Source organism: Porites lutea, chromosome 2 (genome assembly GCF_958299795.1).
Source record: "Porites lutea chromosome 2, jaPorLute2.1, whole genome shotgun sequence".
Lineage (NCBI taxonomy): Eukaryota > Metazoa > Cnidaria > Anthozoa > Scleractinia > Poritidae > Porites > Porites lutea.
Window position 1 is genome coordinate 32,077,241 of NC_133202.1, and position 22,904 is coordinate 32,100,144.

At 40.2% G+C, this 22,904-nt stretch overlaps 4 protein-coding genes across 4 annotated transcripts; 1 reads left to right on the top strand and 3 right to left on the bottom strand.

Moving 5' to 3' along the window:
• Positions 1–151: 151 nt before the first annotated feature.
• On the bottom strand, positions 152–5,580 carry LOC140926061 (probable G-protein coupled receptor CG31760). The gene is given in 3 exon segments (XM_073375862.1): positions 152–383; positions 1,630–1,844; positions 5,534–5,580. Coding segments are annotated over 3 exon segments (447 nt in total). The 3' UTR covers positions 152–198.
• A 1,398-nt stretch (positions 5,581–6,978) lies between these two features.
• Positions 6,979–12,464, top strand: LOC140926063 (uncharacterized). Its single transcript, XM_073375863.1, has 4 exons — positions 6,979–6,993; positions 8,165–8,459; positions 10,079–11,475; positions 11,846–12,464. The coding sequence occupies exons 1-4, from the start codon at positions 6,979–6,981 to the stop codon at positions 12,098–12,100; spliced, it is 1,962 nt and encodes a 653-aa protein (XP_073231964.1). The 3' UTR covers positions 12,101–12,464.
• Positions 12,465–12,892: 428 nt separating this feature from the next.
• Positions 12,893–18,289, bottom strand: LOC140926064 (probable G-protein coupled receptor CG31760). Its single transcript, XM_073375864.1, has 6 exons — positions 18,138–18,289; positions 16,773–16,987; positions 15,654–15,792; positions 15,148–15,253; positions 14,279–14,425; positions 12,893–13,294 (listed from the first exon to the last, which is right to left on the bottom strand). Exons 1-6 carry the CDS (start codon positions 18,287–18,289, stop codon positions 12,893–12,895), a joined length of 1,161 nt encoding a protein of 386 aa, XP_073231965.1.
• A 2,172-nt stretch (positions 18,290–20,461) lies between these two features.
• On the bottom strand, positions 20,462–22,487 carry LOC140926864 (probable G-protein coupled receptor CG31760). Its single transcript, XM_073376545.1, has 3 exons — positions 22,333–22,487; positions 21,327–21,665; positions 20,462–20,656 (listed from the first exon to the last, which is right to left on the bottom strand). Exons 1-3 carry the CDS (start codon positions 22,363–22,365, stop codon positions 20,519–20,521), a joined length of 510 nt encoding a protein of 169 aa, XP_073232646.1. The 5' UTR covers positions 22,366–22,487; the 3' UTR covers positions 20,462–20,518.
• Positions 22,488–22,904: the final 417 nt, after the last annotated feature.

Sequence of the window (22,904 nt, forward strand, 5' to 3'; positions counted from 1 at the left end):
GGAGAGAAGCGACGAAAGGAAATTTGTCTGGGTTCGCAGGCTACAGGGTAATGTGTGGTTCCATAAAATTATTTCACTCACTCAACCGTGAGTATCTCTTCACATCCATGAATGTGTAGTTGATCTAATCCTTAAGATGATAGCGACAGTAACTCTTTCGCTTGTTCTGTCTCGATGTGTAGCAACCAGTTAATTGCATCACATCGGCCGAGGGTGCTCAGAGCAAAACAATTGAAATACTGACCTTAAAACCATGAGAAAACTGGTGACAAACATGGCGCTATAAACGGCCCAGCTGATCATCTTACTCTCGTTGTAAGCTGGTGGGGCGTTTCTAATCTTGTAACTAAGCCACATTCCCCAGATCAGCACCATCACATCTCCTGTAATGATAGGCTAAATTAGACGGCTGGCAGACACTCAGTTGGCAAATGAATAGCTAGAGGAGTTAGTCTAGTGGTTTTCAATTTGCCAAACCAATTTTTGGGTTTGATTGTCCGGGTGAACGTAGTCCTGAATAGGACTGTTGTTGTTGAAAGTGGCTGACTTTTCGACAACCTGTGCGGTAGTCATCTTCGGAGTCAAAGTTGAGTTGTATAACGTCAGTTGATGGTATCATACTCTGGTTATTGATCTGACTGGGCAATTACGTCGCGATGTTATTGGTCGTCTGTCAGTTAAGCCGTGATGTTATTGGCTATAAAGACTCGTAATCAGTAACTAGTGAGTTTGGTTCCTTCTATTGTCACAGTTAAACAGTCGTCTATTGTTCGTCAAATTGTCAGTTCCCCAGTCGTTCTCTCGTAGTTAGTTTTGCTCGATCTCGTCAATAAGTCGTTTGTACGGTGCTGGTAACGGTTGATTTGATGTTTCGTCTGTAAATGGTATTCAGCAATGTAATTGTTGACGTCCCATTCCTCGTCGCTAGTTTGTGTTCGGTCAGTCGCGTGCTAAGGTTTCTGCCGGTTTCACCGATGTAAGCAGCATTTGATCTAACTTGTATACTGCTCCCTGTCTGTACTCCGGTTTGTCTTTGTCAACGACTTACTTTAGAAAGTTGGTTTACTAACTTAAGACAAACGCTACTGAATCAAAGTCAACAGAGAACTGCTGGGATAGAGAACCCGGCGGGGACAGTGACGCGTTTGATCCAGGAACTTAACTGGGAGCCTTTACAGATGAGATGAGGAAGAGCAAGGCTGATGCTGTTCTTCAAGGTAATCAGGGGTGTGTTAGCTATCCCAATGCCCTCATATACATGTCCAGCCACTACGTTACAGCAAAACCCGTCAGTACCATCCCCTGAGATACATTGCTGTGAACTGTGGCACTTACGCGTACGGGAGTTTTTTTTCACAGCACGATAAACTTGTGGAACAGCCCAGCTGCTGAAGTGATTACTCAAGCAAACCTGAAAGGCTTCAAGGCTGGCCTGGGCAATTCTTGAATGAATTGATTTATTAATTTAATTTATTGATTCATTTAAAAGTTTCTTGTTTATTTTATTTGTTTTGCATTAGTATTATTTTTCTTTCTTATATCCACGTGATGGGTATGCTTTTGTGGATTACCTGAATAAACGTAAACGTCTTCGAAAAGTATGTTATTCCTTATTTTTTCCGGTCTTACCAAATATTAGAGTGAGATTGAACCAATTTTCAACACATCTTTCATATTTGAGGTCACCAGATGTTCGTGCTGTTTCAACTAAGGGTGGGTGAAATGCGGTCCAGGCAGCCAAGTAACTTCAGTAAAGCAGCACGAGAAGGCATAGGCGTCTTAACAAAACCCCATCAGAAAGTGCAAGCTTCTGAGCCGAACGCACGCGGAAAATTAATGCCACCCTACAAAGAAAGGAGGAACAGAAAACATCGAGAGGGTTCTAAGGTTGTTCATTTAACTGCAACAATCAGATCTACTTTCATAACTTCATCCGCAGTTGAAATATATTTGTTGCAAGCCATAAAGGCAGTCTATTAAAAAATGAGCGATCACCTAGCAACGCGAGAAACGGCTTCCTATATCTTATTTAGCGCTAAAACTCAGATATATACATGTAAACAAAACACATACACAAAGGGCAGTTGAAAAGTCTTTATTTCAGTTTAGTTTATGTCTTCTCATTTGGTGCTAAAACTCGGATATATAAACAAAATAAACACACATATACACAAAGTGGAGCTAAAACGTCTCTATTTCAATTTTGTCTGACTATTACAGAACCGCGTTTTCTCCTATCTATCTCGAGGAAATGAAAAACTATTGAAGTCTCAGCGTTCCACGCGCCGTTAGTCAGGTAATTATGCGAGTTCACAAGCCCACCGTTGCATACAAATAAGCTGTGTAGTAAAAACCCCAAGGGAGCATCTTGACGTATTATTATTAAAACACACACACAAAAAAGAATTAATAACTTAGCAAGGATCAGTTGAAACACGCGACTAATAATTGCTAGCAATGAAACCAGACACTTCTTAGGACACAAGAAATCAACTTTATGACCCTTTATTAACATTAGATTAAAAATTCTATTCAAATAGTCAAAGAAGGTAAGCCATCCTTTTTTTACACTGCGCACAATGTTTTACTTACCCCTTTCCAATGTTATTTCCCTCCACAATTTTATCATTCTCCCTCCTCAATGTTTTTATTCCCTCCTTCACAATTTTTATTATTTTCCCTCCTCAATGTTTTTTATTGCCCTCCTCCACCTCCACCTCCTCATTTATTCTATATATTTTTCCATCCACAAATACATCGACCTCCTAACGACCCTACATCGACCCCACATTGACCCCACATCGACCTTACACTCAACTTTTTTTTAACACAGCTTCGTGAATAGTGAAACTTAATACACCACCACCGCCACCACATTTCTATTGTTTTCCTCCACCACCACCGCCACCACCACCGCCACATTTGCATTGTTTTCCCTCCACCACCACCACCGCCACCACTTTTCTATTGTTTTCGCTCCACCACCACCACCACCACATTTCTATTGTTTTCCCTCCTTCACCACCACCACCACATTTCCATTGTTTTCTGTCCACCACCGCCACCGCCACATTTCTATTGTTTCCCTCCTTGAGTTTGGCCTTAAAGGGACAGTGTCCCGATTATGCGCACGCGCGAGCGTCATCTGTTTTTTCTTCAAAAGACAATAGAACTGTCAAATTGACTCGACAAGATTTCCTTCCGGACCGCACCGCCGACAGAGATTTGTTGTTTATATTCTCAAGTAATATTTTAGACTTTCGAAGAAGTCTTTCGTCTCATATAAAAATTTGGCTCGCGGTTCGAAGACTCATCGCGATTTTATCGCTAGCTGGGCCGCCTCGCGACCCGAAAATCTCGTTCCGCTCGCTTTAAAAACATATCTAATTTGAAACTCGTGTCAGAGGTCAATCGCTCCAATTCCGGTAATATCTGCCTGATTTGCTCGCGTTCTAGCCTCAAACGTTTGAAAGACAAAAATAAAAATGCAATCTCAACGCTATGAATCATCACAAAGGTTAGTCAAAAATGATATTATGATTTCATGTCACTAGTTTTTCAAAACATGTAGCGCCTGTTTGTTTAATTTTGTCGGCCGTAGGGAGATTCATTTAAAAGTTTACTAACGCGTCGTTGCAAAACATTCTGCTTCACGAAGCTCCCCTCCACAAGATCTCCTTAGTCACATCAATGTCTCAACGGTTTCTTTCTTACAGTCTTTATTGTTGCTGTTTCATTTCTGCGTATTCCTTTCACAATTATCTGAGCTTGTATAGAAGCTAGCAGAAGAAATAAGCCTTCAATCCGCATCAAAGTGCTTCCAATCTTTTGGTCCTCCGGCCAACGGCAATAAAAGTAACGCCAAAAAATCCAGATTTTGCCCAAATCGAAACTTAAAAGGAACAATATATCATTGATCTATAATCCTGAGAAGTTTTAGTGTCGTATTGAACCCGGCCAAGCGCGATGCAAACGGATTTTTCAAGATTCTCTTACTCTCCTCGCATCTTTTGATTTCGCGACATCCTGTCCAAAAATCAAAGTTTGGTGCATGCGCAGTAACGGGATACTGTTCCTTTAAAGGCCTGATTTTGGCTTCTTTGGCCTTTTGAGCGAAAACAATAGATAGCGATCGGCTCGTGATTTACAAGTTTTTCTTGTGTTCTCCCATCATCCCAAGTGGGTTATCACGCCGGTAAACCCATAGAAAGTGTGGTCTATTGCTTAAATAAACTATGATCTTTCAATGATAGTATCTTCCCTTATCTTTCGCTGCCTAAGTTTACTATCAGAGCATATACGGGATCATGCCATTGCAGCAATACGGTGGTTCTTACCCTTACACATCGTCAAACAAGCAAGGACATACGGCTGTGAATGACTACTGCATGGCTGTTGGAGTGATGCTGGCAGGTTCCAAAGCAAAGGGATTGAGTCAGAACGCCAACGGTACGACTGTCCAAAGAATAACAATGATTGGTCTAACGCACAATAGTCACCAGTCTTCCTATGTCCTTGTATGGCTCAAGTGAAGACCGCAGCATGGGCGGAGCCGTTGGTGCACTTTCCTGTGTAGACGTAGCCTGTACACAGACGTTGTTTTATTTTTCTTTCGTTCCTTTCAAAAACATCGGCGAGCTCGCGAGCGCGTCAATAAATACCCATGCTCGACGAACTTTGAAGGGAAAATAGAGAGTCTGTGAGTAGGCTACTTTAGACGAGTACCAATGAATTGGTCTTGCTTCTGTTCGTTTTGGATGCTGTGTTGTGAAAGTTGGCAGCCGAGAATTCATAAGTGCCTCAGTTTTACGTTTTGCTGTTCAAGTGTTTCTTTTTGGAACCCATGCCAATACACGCGTGTACGAATTCAACGATTTCGGCACAATTTATAGCAGCCAAGTAGCCACAAATTTGACGATGAAAGAAACTTAGTACAAGTTCGCAGCGATTTCACATATAAATGCAAATTTCCCAATTTTATTCCCATAAAGTGGCAAACAATGAATTAAGTCCTTCAAGCAAATATAATTTTCGCTTCACTTTTTAAGTGAGTAGCAAATGCCACAGTCGATATATCAATGTTATCCTAGAAAGGAACTCAGTTTTATCAGAGTTAACATTTCAGCATTTCGAATATGATTTTAAAACATTGAAGTCTAAGAACGCAGAAAACTCTGTACAGATGAATGTTTATTCAGCCGTGTTACAATTTGTTTTACCAAGATTCATTAGCAGTAAGAAGTTCCGATCTTATTTAAATCTTAGATGGGATAACCAAAGCTGCTTAAACATTACTTTCTTGAAGTTTCCGTCCCTAACGAACTTAGTGTAAACACAAACTAGAATCAGGATATTAGCAATATTCAGCACAATAATCTAGAGCAATTGAAGTGTTCTCAGCTGCTTTTTTAATTACCATCCTTTGTACGAGCTCGTTTTTAACTAGGAGGACTTCACGAACATAATATTTGAACAGTATTAGCTTATCCAGACCACGTATAAGCAAGCTTGTAAATTGTACAATTTGAATTACCTCGAACCAACAAAACCGCACAACCTTCTGTTAAGACACAGAGCCATGTTGAATTACTTGAGTTGTCTCCGAGTTAACTACGTGAGAAGATTAAACATACTTGAAGAGTTCTAATCCTGTCGAAGTCATTTCTGCTTCGCTCTGCGGACGAGTTACTAACGACCCTGTACCTCTGGCATTGTTTGTGACGTTGGTCGCGCAGCCCAGCGAAGTGTTCTACCGAGCTTTAGTCCCATTCCGTATTCAGTTATTCCGAATGGCCCCGTCAATTATCCTTCAATTCGTCCAGCGCAACGCCGCGCATTTTATGAGAGTTAAACACGAAGAACACCCTAAAAACCTAACGTCACACAAATGAACGTTTAAAAGATTAGTTTTGTAAATTAAGTTTGGAATTAAGCCGCGTAACACTTGTATGAAGTAAAACTTGACGTAATTTTTAATGTATCATAATTTATTACGGTTAATTAGATTGCCCGCGTTAATGCTCGTGCCAACCCCACAAAAGTTGCAGCTAAAATAGATTTAAGTTTTAGCTTTGATTGATTGGTAATTGGGAAAACCTTTTACTGCGACCAAGTTATAGAATTTATATTTGCACGTTCACAAAGTTGAGTTATGTATTTTGTTTTTGGAAAATTGAGTCAGGGTTCTAGCTGGTTCGCGCAAATCATCCAAATGTATTAATTGCAAGGGTGGCGACGTCGTTTAAAACAAGAGACAGAAATCTAGGTTAAACCGATGTACCCCTGGGTCAGCGTTAACTGTCTTTTGAAAGGTAGGCTTTGGTAGCATGTTGATTGCAGAATGTACTCTTCCTCTTAGTGACAATATTGGGGAGAATGTGTATATTCTGATAACATAGGACGGAAATCTGCATAATGTGATTGGCGTTTGCTGCATGAATGTCCTCAAGATGTATATGAACTAACTAGACATCAATGACGCCTTTGATTTGATAATGTCTTTTAATTAAATTTAACTAAAAACAAATTGTGGAAAATTCAATTTAACGTGGATTGAAGGCTACAAACTACGTTAGGTATTCATTTCTCAAATTTAACCGCAGGATTAGTTAAAATTTCTCGTTGGGTTTGTTTTGACGGTGAAAGTGACGCAGTTATTATTTTTATAAGTTTTGCGAGAGACGTCGCGCTTTTCAGCACATTTGATCGTGCTTTATGGAATATTACATTTTACATAACTTTTAATTAATTGTGGTTAATTGACTAAAAAGTTCCTACTAATGAGAACATTTTAGGCGTGCGTTCCATTTCATCTTATGTTCATGTGGCGAATTTCCCATGACGAATCCTAAGTAAACTTTACTATGAAACTTCAGTTTATCCAAGCAAATTTTCAGACTGGTCGAATTCTGTATTAATCCAAATGATCTTGCGTATAATTTTCCATTTGTTTATTTACCTGTTTTGGGGGCTCGAAAAATGTGCGCGAAAAAGGTAATTTCACCGTTTCAATTTGGTGGAGGAAGCAATAACTTGACTAGCGCGAATTGAGATTCGACATAAAGGTTGATTAGACACGCGGTTATGTTGTATGTTGACAATCTTTGATTTCGCTGTTTAAAGTTACAGATGCTGATGTAAAAAAATGAGAGTTTTAGCGCCAAGAGCGTAAAAAGTTCAAATAATTGCGCCAAGTAAGAATACTTTTGGGATTAGTGCGCTTAGTGCGCATGTTTCCTACTTGAGATACCTTAAAAGTCACGTCGCCTCACATCATTTTAAAAGTTGATTCCGGAAGGGGCTTTTAGGGACGCAAAAAAGCAGCTATTCGCACTGTAAAATGCGCTTGGATTTTAAACAGTTTTGTCCAAGATTGTTGATTCACAGGAGACGCGTATGATGCCATGCATATTGAATTGACATCAATTTATCCATGCACTTCTATTTCTTGATTTTGAAATTATGCTTATTTTTCTTAATTTTCGATCGTCCTAACGGCTTGCATAAAAATTCACTGAGATTTTAAAATTTTGTGACTTTTATAATTTTTGCTTGATTTTGCGTTTTGGAAAAAGCAGCAAAACTGATTGGTCTGGGCTGAATAAAGTTCGTGTAAAATTAAACTGTCAAAACAAAATAGATGAACAGATAAGGTAATGTTGTATTAATTAAAATTCTCAGCACCAAGATTTGTTCAGTTACTTTAGTGCAAGAATAATCATGTGCACTTTGATAAATTATGGCTGTATAGTTTGCCGTTCAGAAAGGCTGAAAATTAATAAACCAAGTCTACGCGTCAGCAGAAGGAACACCTCCAGACCTTTTCTTCAAGTACCACTAAATCCCTCTTGTTGTACATGAAATGCCTCTGTTTTTATCACTGACAAAAAAAAATGAAATTAAAGGAAAAGGAAAACTAGACACTGCGACTGAATTTTGTAAAGCACACTCTCTGGACGACGAGCAACTGTCGAAAATCACGACCTTCTCTTCCTCAACGGGCGTGATGTTTTGGGTCATAAAGCTTATCTATTCCTTTCCGAAAGTAGGCGTTTTCCTTACGACAATGTAGTCTTAATTGTAATACACCCTATTCGTTAAGACAAAGACGTCTCCACTTCACATATTAATATTAGCTTCATATTGTGTATTCTTTAATTTTTAGATTCCGGCAGTGTCACTTGCAAATAATAAAGACGAGGTGGAAGGTGAGACGATTGACGACTCTCTTCATAATAAAAGATTTCAAAGAAGCTTCTTGTCTTCTGATCAGAGCAAAGACGACTTCTGTGTCAAGACCATCGAAAAAATGCAAGATCTTCTGAACCAGTTTACTGAAGGACATGTTCTTGATACAATTTGTAAGGAAAAATACATGGTGCGAGGTTTCCACTACAAACAGAGTATTCTGATAGAGACCCGCTCGGCATTGCCAGTTCACTATACATTAACCGTAGAAGGTAAGGGTAAATTCGGCTGTTTTTTTTTTCTGTTGTTCCTACCTTCGGCAATCTCTCAAATCTCGTGAAGAATAATTCCGTAACACTAAGTGCTAAACTGCATTAAAAGAAAAAGCCAAACAATGAAACTTAAAGAGAGCAGCGCGAAAAACAAAACGGAATTCTCATACCCTGCAGTTCCCGTTGAAAAGTAATATTTTAGGAAAAAAATATGCTAGTCATGCATTATAAGGGATAAATTGAGCTATGTCAATTACCAGTGTTTGGTATTACATTATTACCGTAGAACCTCGATAGCTCGAACTCCCCGCTAACTCGTACAAAGTTCGATTTCCCTTGGATTTACCTCCACAGTTTTACCCGGTTAACTCGTGGATACCTCGAATTCCCCGCTTACTCGAACTAATTTCCTTTCCCTTGATCAAAATTTCACCGAAATTTACAACGCTAACTCGAATTCTGGTTCTTGTAATTCCACTCGGATGCCACTTCTTCTTGCATGCAGCAATTTGATTCTAATTGGTGCAATCATAAAATGCATAAGCATGTTACTTACCGTTTCTGATGAAACAACTTAAATTTGCACTGTGCTATCATATACACTGAAGTGCTGAAAAATCAGTAACCATCAATCATTGACATGGCCAATTCAATCGATCCCGCTAACTCGAACCCCCGCTAACTCGAACTGTATTACAAAACGCTAAAAACACATTAGAATCAAGGAAAGCCCCGAATAATGGCTCTGTTTTATTTACAATTTCTCGCCCCTAGTATACCTATTGTAGTCACCAACTTGAAGTTTGAACGTGTCTTTGGCCAGGATGGAACCAGGTTGCGACTTGATACTTTTTTTAGAACTTTTTTGCCGTCAAAAAATGAAAAAAAAAAAACGATAATAGAATTATCCTTTTGGAGTTCCAAGTATGAGATGACAAAGAATACTTACCGTATTTCCTAGAATTATACCCGTTCCTCGATTAATCGCCTCCCTCGAATTATCGCCCCTCTTAGGTGAAAATATTTAAAATAATCGCCTCCCTCTAATTCTCTTCTCTTTCTTTTATCCTCTCCCTGTCAAGTTGAAGTGGAATCTGATCCAGCAAAACTGATCAGTGATGATTCAAGATCTGAAATCAATCAAGGAACCAAATTTGGAACACTACTTAAAAAGACCAGATTCTGTTTATTTGATGTGATCATAAAACAAAATATTCAAGGCACAACTTCAGTGAGCAGTATTTGAAATAATAGCCTCCCTCAAATAATCACCCCCTTTTGATGCGAAAAAAGAAATACTCGCCCCCGGCTAATATTCGAGGAAATACGGTAGTTTAACTTAAGCTCAGCTTTAACCAAAAAGGAAAGGAATCGACGTAACAGCCACTTTAAGATAGAGTTGTACCCTGGTAGAGTTAAATACGTTCAAACAATTTCAGGGACGGCCAACAACTAGCCTGATATACATATGAGCTCTGCAGCTTCTTACGAAATAAATCTTTCAGAAAGAACGACTCTAACAGGTACTTTAAGCCCATTGACATCTTCTCATAGGACTTCTCCCTTATAAACGGGGAAACAAAATCCGCATATCGATTAACATATATTGTTATTTTCAGTGAACCACAAGGCATTGGTTGATGAACAGAAAGCTTCGTTATCTGGGGAAGATCTTCGAGTATTCTATCGCGCCAATGAAAGTAGCTTGCCGGTTGAGATTGATCGCATAATCAGCAACGTGTATACAGCTAGCACAAGTGTTCAGTTCAGGACCCAAGAGGCGATAACCGCAAATACTATTGATGGCAAATCGTACGCTTTAGTTTTTGGTGGCAAGCCACCTCACGGGGTCAAAGCTGACAAAAAGAACGTCTTCGCCTTCTTTGAAGATTTCTCCACCTCAGACTTTGGGGAGTGGACCCGTGTATGGGGAGAGTGGACGGTAAAGAATGGGCATTTGTTTGGAAAGACTGGAAAATCTACCTTTGGCTCCGCTGAGGTAGGACTTTGCCTGACAAAAGGTAAAGCATGGAAGGACATTGAAGTAGACCTGGATTTTATGGAGACGGGCTCACACGTAGTCTATCCTGGGCCGTTTTTCAGAGTTCAGGACTTCAGGCTACAGCATACAACAGCCTGGTGGTTCGAGTATTACACAGATCATAAAGACTGTACCATGAGACCCTTCGTTAACAATAAAGACGGCGGTTGGATTTACAAATGTCAGCTCCCTGAACCACTTGTTAAAAATAAATGGTTTCACTTTAAGTATCGTTTGATGGGGAACAAAATAACTCAGTGGGCCAATGGTGTTTCCATACAGAACACTGCAGTAAGCAGCACGTGGATGATCCCCAGCGGCACCATAGCTTTGGGCTGTCATAGCATCTACAGTGGGAGTCTCACCGGTTGCAGGTCATATTACGACAATATAAAGGTCCGCATCCTTGTAAAAACCAAACCCAGAGTGATCACAGGAAACATTTGTCGCCTTCCTCTCCACAATTATCCGACCCTTGGAGGAAAAATGAGGCCTGCTGACTCTTGCAAGCAGATCTACGATGCGAATCTCACTGGGAAATCAAAATCATCGGCTGTTAATGGGGTCTACTGGATCAAGACAGCAAGAGCAGGTACGAAAAGCAGCCCAACGTTCTGTGACATGGACAAAGGTGGATGGACTTTTGTTGGAAAAATTAGCGGCCAGGTGGGAAACATCTTCAATTCGTGGCTTATACGAAACGTCAACAGTAACCTTTTGAAGTCGCCCGGAATGAACTCGGGCAGCATTGAGTATGCCTGCCTGGATGCTCGACATCTTGCTGTCTGTCATTCATCTGAGGTTATGTTCTCGAGCAGCGAAAATCATTCCGGAGTTGGAAACAGGTGGATTCGATGGAAGATGCCATTGGACAGAAATTATGGTACTTGGTGGAATCATGGCGTCGGTCAGGCAAAAGTGGCAACAGCTACTGCAAACCAAGTAAATGTTACGGCATCGAATGGGAAAAGCCAGGTACGAGATGAGCAATGCAAGAAAAAGGAACGAATTTCATGTTGGCCTAATTACCCGAATAAGTAGTCGAACGAGTGGAGAGTGAGGTAATTGAGTGCCCAACGAAGCAATTCCTTATGCATCGCTTTCACAGATTTACCATGTTGAACAAGCTGGCCACAATTTAGCCACTTTTCATGAAATAGTTCTCAGAAAATAGCAGACAATGAACTTAAGGGTTGCCGAAGACCTTCTATTCGCTTTCTTTTGCCTTACAATATAACATGTAGTGCGCTCGATAGCCATTTTTTTAGCAGTTTTTCGCAAATCCGCTGGGTTTGTTGCCGTTGCTTTTATATCTTTCGATAACATCTGTCTTTCTTTCCATAAGGTTTGTTACCAGAACATGTACGGGATAATGCCATTGCAGCAACACGGTGGTTCGTACCCTTACGCCTCGATGAACAAGCAAGGAAATACAGCTGTGAAAGACTACTGCATGGCGGTTGGAGTGATGTTAGCAGGTTCCAAAGCAAACGGATGGAGTCAGAACGCTAATGGATATGACAGTCCTAAGAGCGATTCTGATTGGCCAAACACACGATATGATCACTCCAATCCCCATTTGCTGGTTTGGCTCAAGTAAAAGGCATAGAGCGAGGGACCGAAGTAATTAAAACCTTTCTTTAATTGCTGGATTATTATGTTCTGTTTTCTTTTTCTTAAAAGCGTCTCTAAAGTGGTTTGGTAACTGACTAACTGATTTTTTTGATTGATTGATTGATTTAATGACTGATGGATTTATTGATTGATTGATTGAGTCAGAGTTGGCTTTTTGATTTATATATTGACTGATTGTTTTGAGATCTCGTACTGTACTCGTAACAATAAACTGAAACTTGATAATATTTGGTTTGTTGAAGTGTTAGAGCTGGTAACATACTTAAAAGATAAGCTTAGGTTGCACATTTAGAAATAAAGGAGTAGCCCATAAGCTACGTTAAATTTAATTTCCTCTGTTACTGACTCAATTGCGTAAATTATGTACGTACTTCAATCCCCGACAATGCTTCTACCTAAATGCCCGCCAGAAATTTTTGGCTTTTAGTCCATCTGTTGCTCTTGAACTGTACAAGGGTACGGGCTTTAATGAAACCAAATTGTTCTTAATTACTAGCAAATGGGAACGATTTGCAGCTTTTCTCTCTGATTGCGAGCATTAGGCCCTTTGAGAACAGGGGGAAAGGAAATTGGAAAATATTGAGATATTTGTTGATCAAGGGGACGCGAGCTGGGGCAACATGGTATGTGAAATATTATGGTATGTGAAACTTTACAGAAACTCCTGTCTCTCTAAAGAAAGGAGGACAATAAATCCATCAGTCATTAAATCACTCAATTAATCAATCAGTTATATATCGTAGGACAACGAAGAATTCTATGTTGGTTCGCTGGGATGGTAGATTCTGCTGTGTAGGCGGTCAGAATGCAGAAACGCAGCAGACCGGTTCAGTTCCTGAGGACAAAGGATATCGCAACCAAATTCATTAAACTCTGGAATAAGCTCTGTGTTGCAATCCCTCAACTCTCCGCTCTTGTTTGGTCCCTCCCGTGGGATTTCATGTCCGTCCTTGCAAGGATCGCGTCGTGTGGGCGCTAACTGAAGCGAGTGCCGTTTTATACTCTGAACATGTCCAGCTCCTTTACGTGTCAAGGTGAAAGCACTCTTTCTACGCATGAATCCTCCTCCGCCACTTAGCTTTTTCATATGATGGTTATCTTCTTTCATTAAGGTGGACTGGAGCGTAGCCAGTTTGACTCTTAATCGTCTCATCTCTTCCTACATACAAAGGAAACGTGACTTCATTAAGTTTTACAGTCGCATTATTTCCTTAAACAACATTACACTACTTTATAAACCGTAAAGTCTTCTAGATACACATTCCGTGTTTCCCACTCCGCTCTGTTACTAAGGTGACTCGAAGGTTTTTCGTACTTTGAAGACTTGTTTTTGGCGATTTAGGAATTTTTGTACTGCTTGTAATGCGATTAACTTTAAACCAGGCTTTTGACTATTTAAGACTGGTTTTCACTAGCGACGGAGTTGGAGTCGGAGTCGTAATCAGAAGCGTAGAGTTTATGATCTAGTGAAAACAGCGTTCCAATTCCGCTTACGACCCGTCGCTTACGTTCCGCTTATGATCTAGTGAAACCCAGATTGTCGGAGTCGGAAGCAGGAGCAAAACCAGAAGCAGAAGAAACAAACCAACCACAAAGCGTGGGGACGTGAATTGTGATTGGTTTATCCTTCCGCTTCTGCTTCCAACTCCGACAATCTGGTTTTCACTAGATCATAAGCGGAACGTAAGTGACGGAGTCGTAAGCGGAGTCGGAAGAAATGGAAACGTTCTAATTCTTCTGACTCCGATTCCGTCGCGCTTATGACTCCGCTTACGACTCCGACTCCGACTCCCACTCCGTCGCTAGTGAAAACCAGACTTTATAAGACGCCGCCTTCAGACAGCATGTAAAGGAATTGACCTCAAAGGTATTAATAGTCATAACCAAGGCAACAAGACCGCTCTGTGAAGTTTTCTCTATGGCAAAATTTCCTTTGAAAAGAATCACTCAGTTACTCGCTTAGCTGACATGATTTTGTCTAAAAATTCATTTGCTCAGAGAGAAACATTTTTGAAAAACAAACCTTTCAAATCTAAAACGTTTGCACCCAGCTTATTTCTCCCTCAACTCCCCCTCAACCTCTATTGTTTCTTTCTCTAGCGCTACTGCATTAATGATTCTCATCCATAACGTTCTAGGGCACCTTAAGTTCTTGATTCTCTTTTCTCAGCGACTGTTCTTCCTGATGGACACTTTGTTCTTCAACTATCTCCTCCTCAGGAACCAGCATATTATTGTGTGACGACGTACAATCATTCACTGTTCTCTGCATCCGGCGTACTAGTAAATACTAACAACAAATTAAAGGTGTGACCGTTATAGTATGCGATCAATTCTCTCTTGATCTAAAAAGTGGCTTTGTACTCCGGCATTAGAGAACTGTTGTCCTTGGTATTTGAAAGTATTTTTGGCCATTTTTTTGACCCGGGATATAGCAATGGCAACAGCAAAACTCTCCAGAAGGCCAAAATTTATTGCCTGCGTTTGATAAGGAAAACCTCCTAGGAATAAATGGAGATCGTTGCCGCTGTCGTTTTAGACTCTGACTGGAAAATTACACTTCTTACACTGAAATATGTAATCAGGTGTGTGCTGCAGGTGAATTTTTTCTTCAATAAAACTTGAGACATACGTAGTATGATAAGAAATTATTAGGAAAAAAACATCAAAACAAAACGATAAAGCATTATGAGTCATACTAAGTCTGCTCCTTACAATACTCTGCCAAAGTAGAGTATAATTGATTCTAGTAACCTGTCCAAGCGTATGCCCGAAAACCACAAAACTTTAGTGTTAACCGTGCTGAAAACATCTCCCAAATTCTTACGACTTGTTCATTGTTTTTTTAGCTGTGGAGTACCTCGATGTCGTGCCCCAGGCTGCCAAGGGCATTCTCCAGCTAACTATACTTTTTCCGTAGGGAGCTAGCAACGTAGAAGTTTATGGGAAGTACACAATCTTACACAAAACAGCACATACACACAACTAAAATGGAGCGTACAAGAGCAGTACCTTATGAGCGAACATGAGAACTATCACGGTGGAGCAATCCATATGAATCAGCACAAAGTCCAGCCCGTACAACAAGTCTGGATTTGTGTTTCCTTTCGTGGTTATCCTAAAACCACGGAACGAAAGCGAGAAATAAGAAAATGAAAAGTCATCACGATATAGTAGATGCCTCGCCTCGTCCCCCTGGCAATGCCCCGTCAGTATCGGCAATCTGTAGCCTGAGAACGAAGGCGTATTTCCGGTCGTCGCTATACTCTCGGGTGGAGAGAAGCGACGAAAGGAAATATGTCTGGGTTCGCAGGCTACAGGGTAATCTGTGGTTCCCTAAAATTATTTCACTGACCCAACCTTAAGTATCTCTTCACATCCATGAATGTGTAGTTTATCTAATCCTTAAGATGATAGCGACAGTAACTCTTTCGCCTGTTCTGTCTCGATGTGTAGCAACCAGTTAATTGCATCACATCGGCCGAGGGTGCTCAGAGCAAAACAATTGAAATACTGACCTTAAAACCATGAGAAAACTGGTGACAAACATGGCGCTATAAACGGCCCAGCTGATCATCTTACTCTCGTTGTAAGCTGGTGGGGCGTTTCTAATCTTGTAACTAAGCCACATTCCCCAGATCAGCACCATCATATCTCCTGTAATGATAGGTTAAATTAGACGGCTAGCAGACACTCAGTTGGCAGTGAATAACTAGAGGAGATAGTCTAGTGGTTTTCAATTTGCTAAACCAATTTTTGGGGTTGGCTGGAATGTAAAGTATCCTAATTGATCGTCTCACAAACAATTGTCGACCAAAATATCATGATCAGCACACAAAAGTTAGTATGGGGTGGGGCAGAGAGAACTTTAAGCAATTGTCGAGAAAGGTGCACTGTTCTATGAAGGCACCCAGAAATTACGGGAAATTATGAATACTGCATCACTGTCCCAAGGACTTTGTCCAGGATTGCATTTCCAAGATTTTCTATCTAACTACAATAAAGACCTCTCAATGAATTGCCCAACTGGCACACAAAATTGCCTTTTGTCTATGTTGGTAAGCACTTGCAATGGCAAAAACCCTCGATCCAGTCAAAACAGTCGTCTATTGCTCGTCAAATTGTCAGTTCTCCAGTTGTTCTCTCGTAGTTAGTTTTGCGTGATCGAAGGAAGGGCAAGGCTGATGCTGTTCTTAAGATAATCAGAGGTGTGTTAGCTATCCCAATGCCAATGCCCTCATATACATGTCCAGCTACTACATTACAGCAGAACCCGTCAGTACCATCCCCTGAGATACATTGCTGTGAACTGTGGCACTTAAGCGTACGGGAGTTTTTTTTCCCAGCTCGATAAACTTGTGGAACAGCCTACCTGCTGAAGTGATTACTCAGGCAAACCTGAAAGACTTCAAGGCTGGCCTGGACATTTTTTAAATGAATTGATTTATTAATTTCATTTATTGATTTATTGATTCATTTCATTAAAACTCTCCATTTATTTTATTTGTTTTGCATTATTATTATTATTTTTGTCTCTTATATCCACTTGATGGCTATTCTTTTGTGGATTACCTCAATAAACGTAAACGTAAACGTTTTCGCAAAATATGTTATTCCCTATTTTATTCCGGTCTTACCAAATATCAGAGTGAGATTGAACCAATTTTCGACACATCTTTCATATTTGAGGTCACCAGATGTCCGTGCTGTTTCAACTAAGGGTGGGTGAAATGCGGTCCAGGCAGTCAAATAACTACAGTAAAGCAGCACGAGAAGGCATAGGCGTCTTAACAAAACCCCGTCAGAAAGTGCAAGCTTCTGAGCCGAACGCACGCGGAAAATTAATGCCACCCTACAAAGAAAGGAGGAAAAGAAAACATCGAGAGCTCTGAAAGTATTACTGTTATTTTTAACTGCTGAGTCATGCTTGCTGTGGAAAGAAGTCTGATGACTTAAAAAAAATACTTGACCAACACCAAGCTTCCCTTGTTCTTTTGGGTAAAACATGCCACCTTCCTACCACCACTTCCTAGTTATTTCTAGAAAACTGAAGTCATATCCGAATCATAGCAGCGACCAACGCTATCACCAAACAAATACTGAGGTTTAAGCTAATACGATAGTAGTAAACAAAGTTTACTGGACGACATTTAGATTGAACATTAAATTATATTTGAGCAAAGATTCCTAACAAAAACAGTGTTGAACAGTAGATACCCTTCGCCATCCTGAAGGGTACAGGTTTTGCACGGAGTTTATGAAAGAGATTTCGGAAGAGGAAATTTTTTTCCTGAGTATGAGTTCCTTTTATTCCTCTGTCAAAGTTTGCTAAATTATGAAGACAATTGCTATTGCTATCTACGGTTTACGAGATATATGGTGTCATAAGTAACATGAAGCCACTCTCAATGCCATCATCCAGTGTTATCACTGACTTTTACGGACTCACAATTGGCCTACTTCCCAGCAGGCTTGATTGGCTCAAAAGGATGGAGCGTTGCGTCCGGTGATCGCTAAATTCGAGGTTGAATTCCCAATCAACCGTGTATTTTATCAAGGTTCTCAGGTTGTTCATTTAACTGCAACAATCAGATCTACTTTCATATGCTCATCCGCAGTTGACATAAATTTATGGCAAGCCACGAAAGCAGTCTATTAAAAAATGAACTTTTCGGTACAATTCAAGGTTGGGACAATCTTAAAATGACAACAGGTCCCCCGGTATCCTTGGAGACTGTAGTGGCTGCGCTTCACTGTATGGCTATCATTGGACCTTCCTCATAATGGCGGACTATTTAGTCACTCTACAATCAACACCTGAAATATGGGACTGGTTTTAAATACCGCAAATGTCTGTATCGCCATAAGAAGTGACGCAAGGGTATAAATGCTGGAAAATACCTATCCCATCATTTTATGTGGAACCAATAGTAGTTTTCGTATCATTAAAAAAAGTCAAGGTTCTGGAATCTTATGTTAGTAAACAGATTTTTTTGCAATACCTCCATGTTTTGAGAGCTAAGGGTCCATAAACGAGGGAAAAGCCAATATGCTGCAGCCAAGGTTTCATAACACAGGTGATGTCTGTGGGTTTGAAGTACGTAACGATGAGCTGCGAATAGAAGGTACCAAAGACACGTCTGCTTTTGATCATAAGAACACCTAACTGTGATGAAAAATGATTAATTCGATTACTCTCTCTAATGTTTCCCCTCCTCCTCCTCCTCTTTTTATTGTTAGATCGATGTAGGGTTGATGTGGGGGGCGATGTACGGCCAATATAGAGTCAATGTGGGGTAGATAATGTGAAGGTGGAGGAGGAAAACCAGTAGAAATTTGATCGCGGTGGTGGTGGCGGTGAAGGGAAACAATAGAAAGGTGGTGATGGTGGTAGTGGCGGCGGCGGTGGAAGCAAGACAGTACAATTGGGTGGTGGTGTAGGAAAAACAACTGAAGTGTGTTGTTGTTATTGGTAGTGGTGGTGAAAGGAAAACAATAGAAATGTGGGTGGGTGGTGGCAGTCGATGCAAAACACATGGGTACACATGGGTGGTGGAGGTGGTTTAGGGCAAACAATTGGCGTGTGTTCCCGGTGGGGGTGGTGGAGGGAAAACAATAGAAACATGGTGGTGGTGTGGCGGTGTTTGTGTTGGTAGAGAAGATAGAAATGTGGTGGTGGTGGTGGTGGATGTAAAAAATTGCATATGGGTGGTGTGGTGGTGCTTTAGGGAAAACAACTGAAGTCTGTTGTTGGTGGGGCTGGTGGAGAGAATACAATAGAAATTTAGTGTTGATAGTGGTGGAAAAAAAATAGAAATGTGGTGGTGATGGTGGTGGAGGGAAAATGAAACAAAATGATTTGGTGCTAGAAAAAGCTAGTTTGTTTTCAAAATCACTACTATACACGATTTGCAAGCCAAGGGTCAGTAAATCGGAAGTGGAAAAACTTGTTGCACAATGAAAGTGGAAGGAAATAGAACTTGCATGACTACGTTACGAATCGGTGATTTCAATTCACTGACGCTTATTGAACATGAATCAACCAATGAACACTTTTCTCAGTTTTTAGTCAGCCAATCAAAAAGCAAGACGATTATCAACCTAGAAATAATTAGAAAACCTGTACAACGGGTTAAACTACCCATAAATAGCACATGACCTTATCTTAATGAGATTTTCCGGACTTTATTCATGAAAACAAAAAGCTATGACATTATCGACGATAAAGTATCCCTCAAGAATTAATGAGATTACCCCTCAGAAAAGGTGTCTAATCGTTCCCTAAAGTACTACTAATACACTAAGGTAGAAGGTAGGGGTGTAATATGAAAATGTTTTTTTGAGGGAGTACAACACGTCTTGTGCTAAGTTTATGCTTACTGTATCCAATCATATATAATTTATAGAGATAAAATAAAACAAAAAAACTTGAATAATGTTTCGAATGCTAAATACGACAAAACGAGGATTTGGTTCGCAACACTCGCCATAAGTATTGTAGACGATTGCGCTCATGACACAATCAAAATACGATTGCCGCGATTAATCATCGCGCCACACGGATCAAATTTCGCGATCAATTTTTCCCATATTATCAGTCAGCTGAAAAAACTGGCCGTTGTCGAGAGGTTATTATGGCAGTTGGGGACACCCTTTACTGGCCGTTGCTATTGTAAAGAGATTTAAAAAAGAGTCAATGTATGAACTGTCCGCAGGAACAAAAAAAAGTGGCCGTTGTGGAGAGGTACGTAGCTGTTAGTGGAGGTTCGACTATATTGCTATATAAGCAATAGAAAACTTTTGCCTGTATTTGCATAGCCTGATATAAACACGAGAGCGGTTGGGAAAATCCAAGCCAGTTATGCAAACCCTCGACTTCGTCTCGGGTTTGCATAACTGTCTCGAATTCTCCCAACCCCTCTCGTGTTTATTTCAGTCTATGCAAATACAGGCAAAAGTTTTCTATTGCTTTTATAAATTAACTTTCTGAGAAAAAACGCAAACCCTTTGTTATGGCACTGAAGTCTTGTACACGCGAAGTCTTGTACACGGAAGTCTTATACGCGAAATCAGTTCTTGTTTTGCAAACAAGGTGCTTTCCAAAATATGGATTTTTCTCGCTTAAAATGTCAGCTTAAGCGAAAAAAAAATTGGCACAGCATGTCTCTAAAGATTTTCCAAGTTTCGGTTGACGAAGGAAAGGGTAAATAAAGTGAAATTGTCGATTTCAAATTTGTGCTTGCATGATTAGCGCCCAAAAAACAAAACATCTGGACGTTACAACCATACTTACATAGTTACTCTCATGCAAACACGCCTCTCGGCCAATCAGAGCGCGCGTACTACCTTTATTACTTTATAAATGGGTTTAGGAGGAAGGTAACTACAGAGAGTAGGACTTAACCCGCAACGATGGGAAAGGTTGATGACGTGATACAGTTTGAGTACCAACCGTTGAGTACATTAGCATAGCACCCAGCAAAATGATCTCCATAAAGCGGGGACTCGAGGCCTTAAAAATCTAGTGAGGAAGAAGAAAAACAGAATGAAGTTATTCCTTGATTACACCCCGGCAATCTGTCTGCAAATACCAGTAATTGTTTACAAACAAGGCGCACCACGAAAATGGGCCTAGTAGTATATTATAAGGCTACGTGGGGCCATACACTATAAGTTTCTATCTGTCTTCGACCCAGATCCATTAGCATTATTGCGTTCTTAACTGACTTAATACCTGATGTTTTCTCTGTAACAGGCTCCAAGTACCCTGAGTGTATAAAATGAGCTTAGGTGAGCCTTTTAAGGTGGTTTGACTCAGTCCTACACCTTTCGTACATTTGATTTATTTGGCTGTCTTAGTGTCTGACTTAAGTAGAATTTGAATGCAAGAAACACACATAATGTCTAAACTGCGGGTAAATCAAATGAGTAATGAATAATAGAAATAATCTATCGAGTATTTGACTCGTCCCGAGAAAGCCGTCATTTAAACGCGGGTATCAGATAATATAAGTCGCGGGACTTGCGCATCTTTCTGGCGCACCTCTCATTCACTTCTAAAATGTGTAGTGTATAAGCCGCGAAGAGTTGGATGCAACTTGATCTTTTAAAAAATATATTTATATAGGAAATTTAACAAAACCATTTCCGAGGTAGTCATACCGCGCACGTGAGATTCTTTGTTTAAATACCTTATCCTGCCAGTGGAGAGCCACGTACACAGCAAACACTATCGTCAAAACCATAACAGCACCATTTAGACAGCACAGTAACAGTCGGATCACGATCTTCAAAGTGTAAATACACGGACTGCCATCAACACACTCGTCACACCCCTCACTGCATCGACGGCAGTCGAAGTTATTCTCGTAGACGTTTGGTTCTCCTCGGAGCATCCGATCATGTTCGCGTTCAATAACAGAGCCGTTGAATGCTTTTTCTGGAGCAAGTGTGTCTGGGAAGTAGAAGCCACGTTTGCATGTGCAAACATAGCTTCCTCTCTTGAATCCTTGGTTAAGAACTGTCTCACACTGTATCGGAGAGTAAGAAAACAAACTAACATGAATCCAGTGCTTCTAAAATCTGAAAGTAATTTGGAGAGATTTTTTTCGCACTGGCTGGACCTGCAGAATACGATCGATGGTATAATCATGATAAGTCTTCCTCGTATAGTTTTCTAAATATCTTATATATATATATTTTTTTAAAGGTAAAAAAGGTTAAAGAGACCAATCTTATTTCGAATTGTCTCGAATTTATGCCATAAATGGGTGAATATTTTAATATGTTAATATGGTATGTATTGGCCTATGAACAACCTTGGCACCTATTTATAATTTTTGTGTGGACTCTTGAAGGGAAGTCCACAAAATGTGTTTTGAATCTCAAGAAACCAAACTCCGAAAGGATTCATCAGATTGAATCTAAAACCTGATTTCAAGGTTCATGAATCGTATGTTTTCTACGGCACGGATTCGCTTCCCCTCTGAATCTCGCCTAGAAGGGTTTTTGGATTTTTCGTCTCTCCCGACGTAATTTTAACTGATCTAAAATCATCAAGTATCTTGGATTCCCCTAAAAAAATGACGTTTAGTCAGCTCTACCTTATGTGTTTTTGCTTTTCCATTTTAAAAATACGCCCTTTAGGCATTGATTGATCAAATGTATCTTCAAATGTCTTTATTCACATGCTCTTGCCTTTGTTGATGGCTTGCACAAATGAGTTCCCATAAACTCTATTAAATTCTCTTTGTCTCCTTGTTCAGAGGTGTATTGGTTATCACATTGGTTGATGTCGATATCGCTAAGAACCACATCAATGCTGACCACACCACTGGAAAACGAAGGAAAAGTGTGATTAGTCCTTTAAAGGGTTGACACAATGTAACTGCTTAAAGCCTTAAAGCGAGAAATGCCATCTTAGCACTTACGGACATAAGGCCTCTGATTCACTGCCTCTCGCTGAGTGAGTCATTTGAAGTCGATTTGAGCCAAAAAGCTCTCGTAAAAACTAACTGTCTCATCCCATTTTGGAACTTATTTAAACCAACGGGTTCAAATCAGCTTCATTTTAAGGTCGAAATTTCTATGAACCAATAACCCCAACGGTGTACTCTGCAGTTTACTCTACAACGACACCCAATGAATTTGGGCTAAAACAGGCCTTTTAAATTTGCAGTGATATTAATGAGAAAAGATGTACTGCTGGGCAGCTAATGGAGAGCGCAGCTGCTAGTAAAATTCGATCCTAGGATGCTTAGGATCTCCAC

What these genes read in the sequence shown, in the direction of transcription:
- LOC140926063 (XM_073375863.1), top strand. An exon ending in CTATACATTAACCGTAGAAG is followed by an intron (nt 8,460 to 10,078) that starts GTAAGGGTAAAT and finishes TGTTATTTTCAG; the next exon opens with TGAACCACAAGGCATTGGTT. An exon ending in CATCGAATGGGAAAAGCCAG is followed by an intron (nt 11,476 to 11,845) that starts GTACGAGATGAG and finishes TCTTTCCATAAG; the next exon opens with GTTTGTTACCAGAACATGTA.
- LOC140926064 (XM_073375864.1), bottom strand. Translation starts at nt 18,289, where the DNA reads ATGATCAAAAGCAGACGTGTCTTTGGTACCTTCTATTCGCAGCTCATC. An exon ending in TTAGCTCTCAAAACATGGAG is followed by an intron (nt 16,988 to 18,137) that starts GTATTGCAAAAA and finishes CTTTCTTTGTAG; the next exon opens with GGTGGCATTAATTTTCCGCG. An exon ending in CAATCTCACTCTGATATTTG is followed by an intron (nt 15,793 to 16,772) that starts GTAAGACCGGAA and finishes CTATCATTACAG; the next exon opens with GAGATATGATGGTGCTGATC.
- LOC140926864 (XM_073376545.1), bottom strand. Translation starts at nt 22,365, where the DNA reads ATGGGAACTCATTTGTGCAAGCCATCAACAAAG. An exon ending in TGTGCAAGCCATCAACAAAG is followed by an intron (nt 21,666 to 22,332) that starts GCAAGAGCATGT and finishes TCTCCGATACAG; the next exon opens with TGTGAGACAGTTCTTAACCA. An exon ending in CTCTCCACTGGCAGGATAAG is followed by an intron (nt 20,657 to 21,326) that starts GTATTTAAACAA and finishes CTTCCTCACTAG; the next exon opens with ATTTTTAAGGCCTCGAGTCC.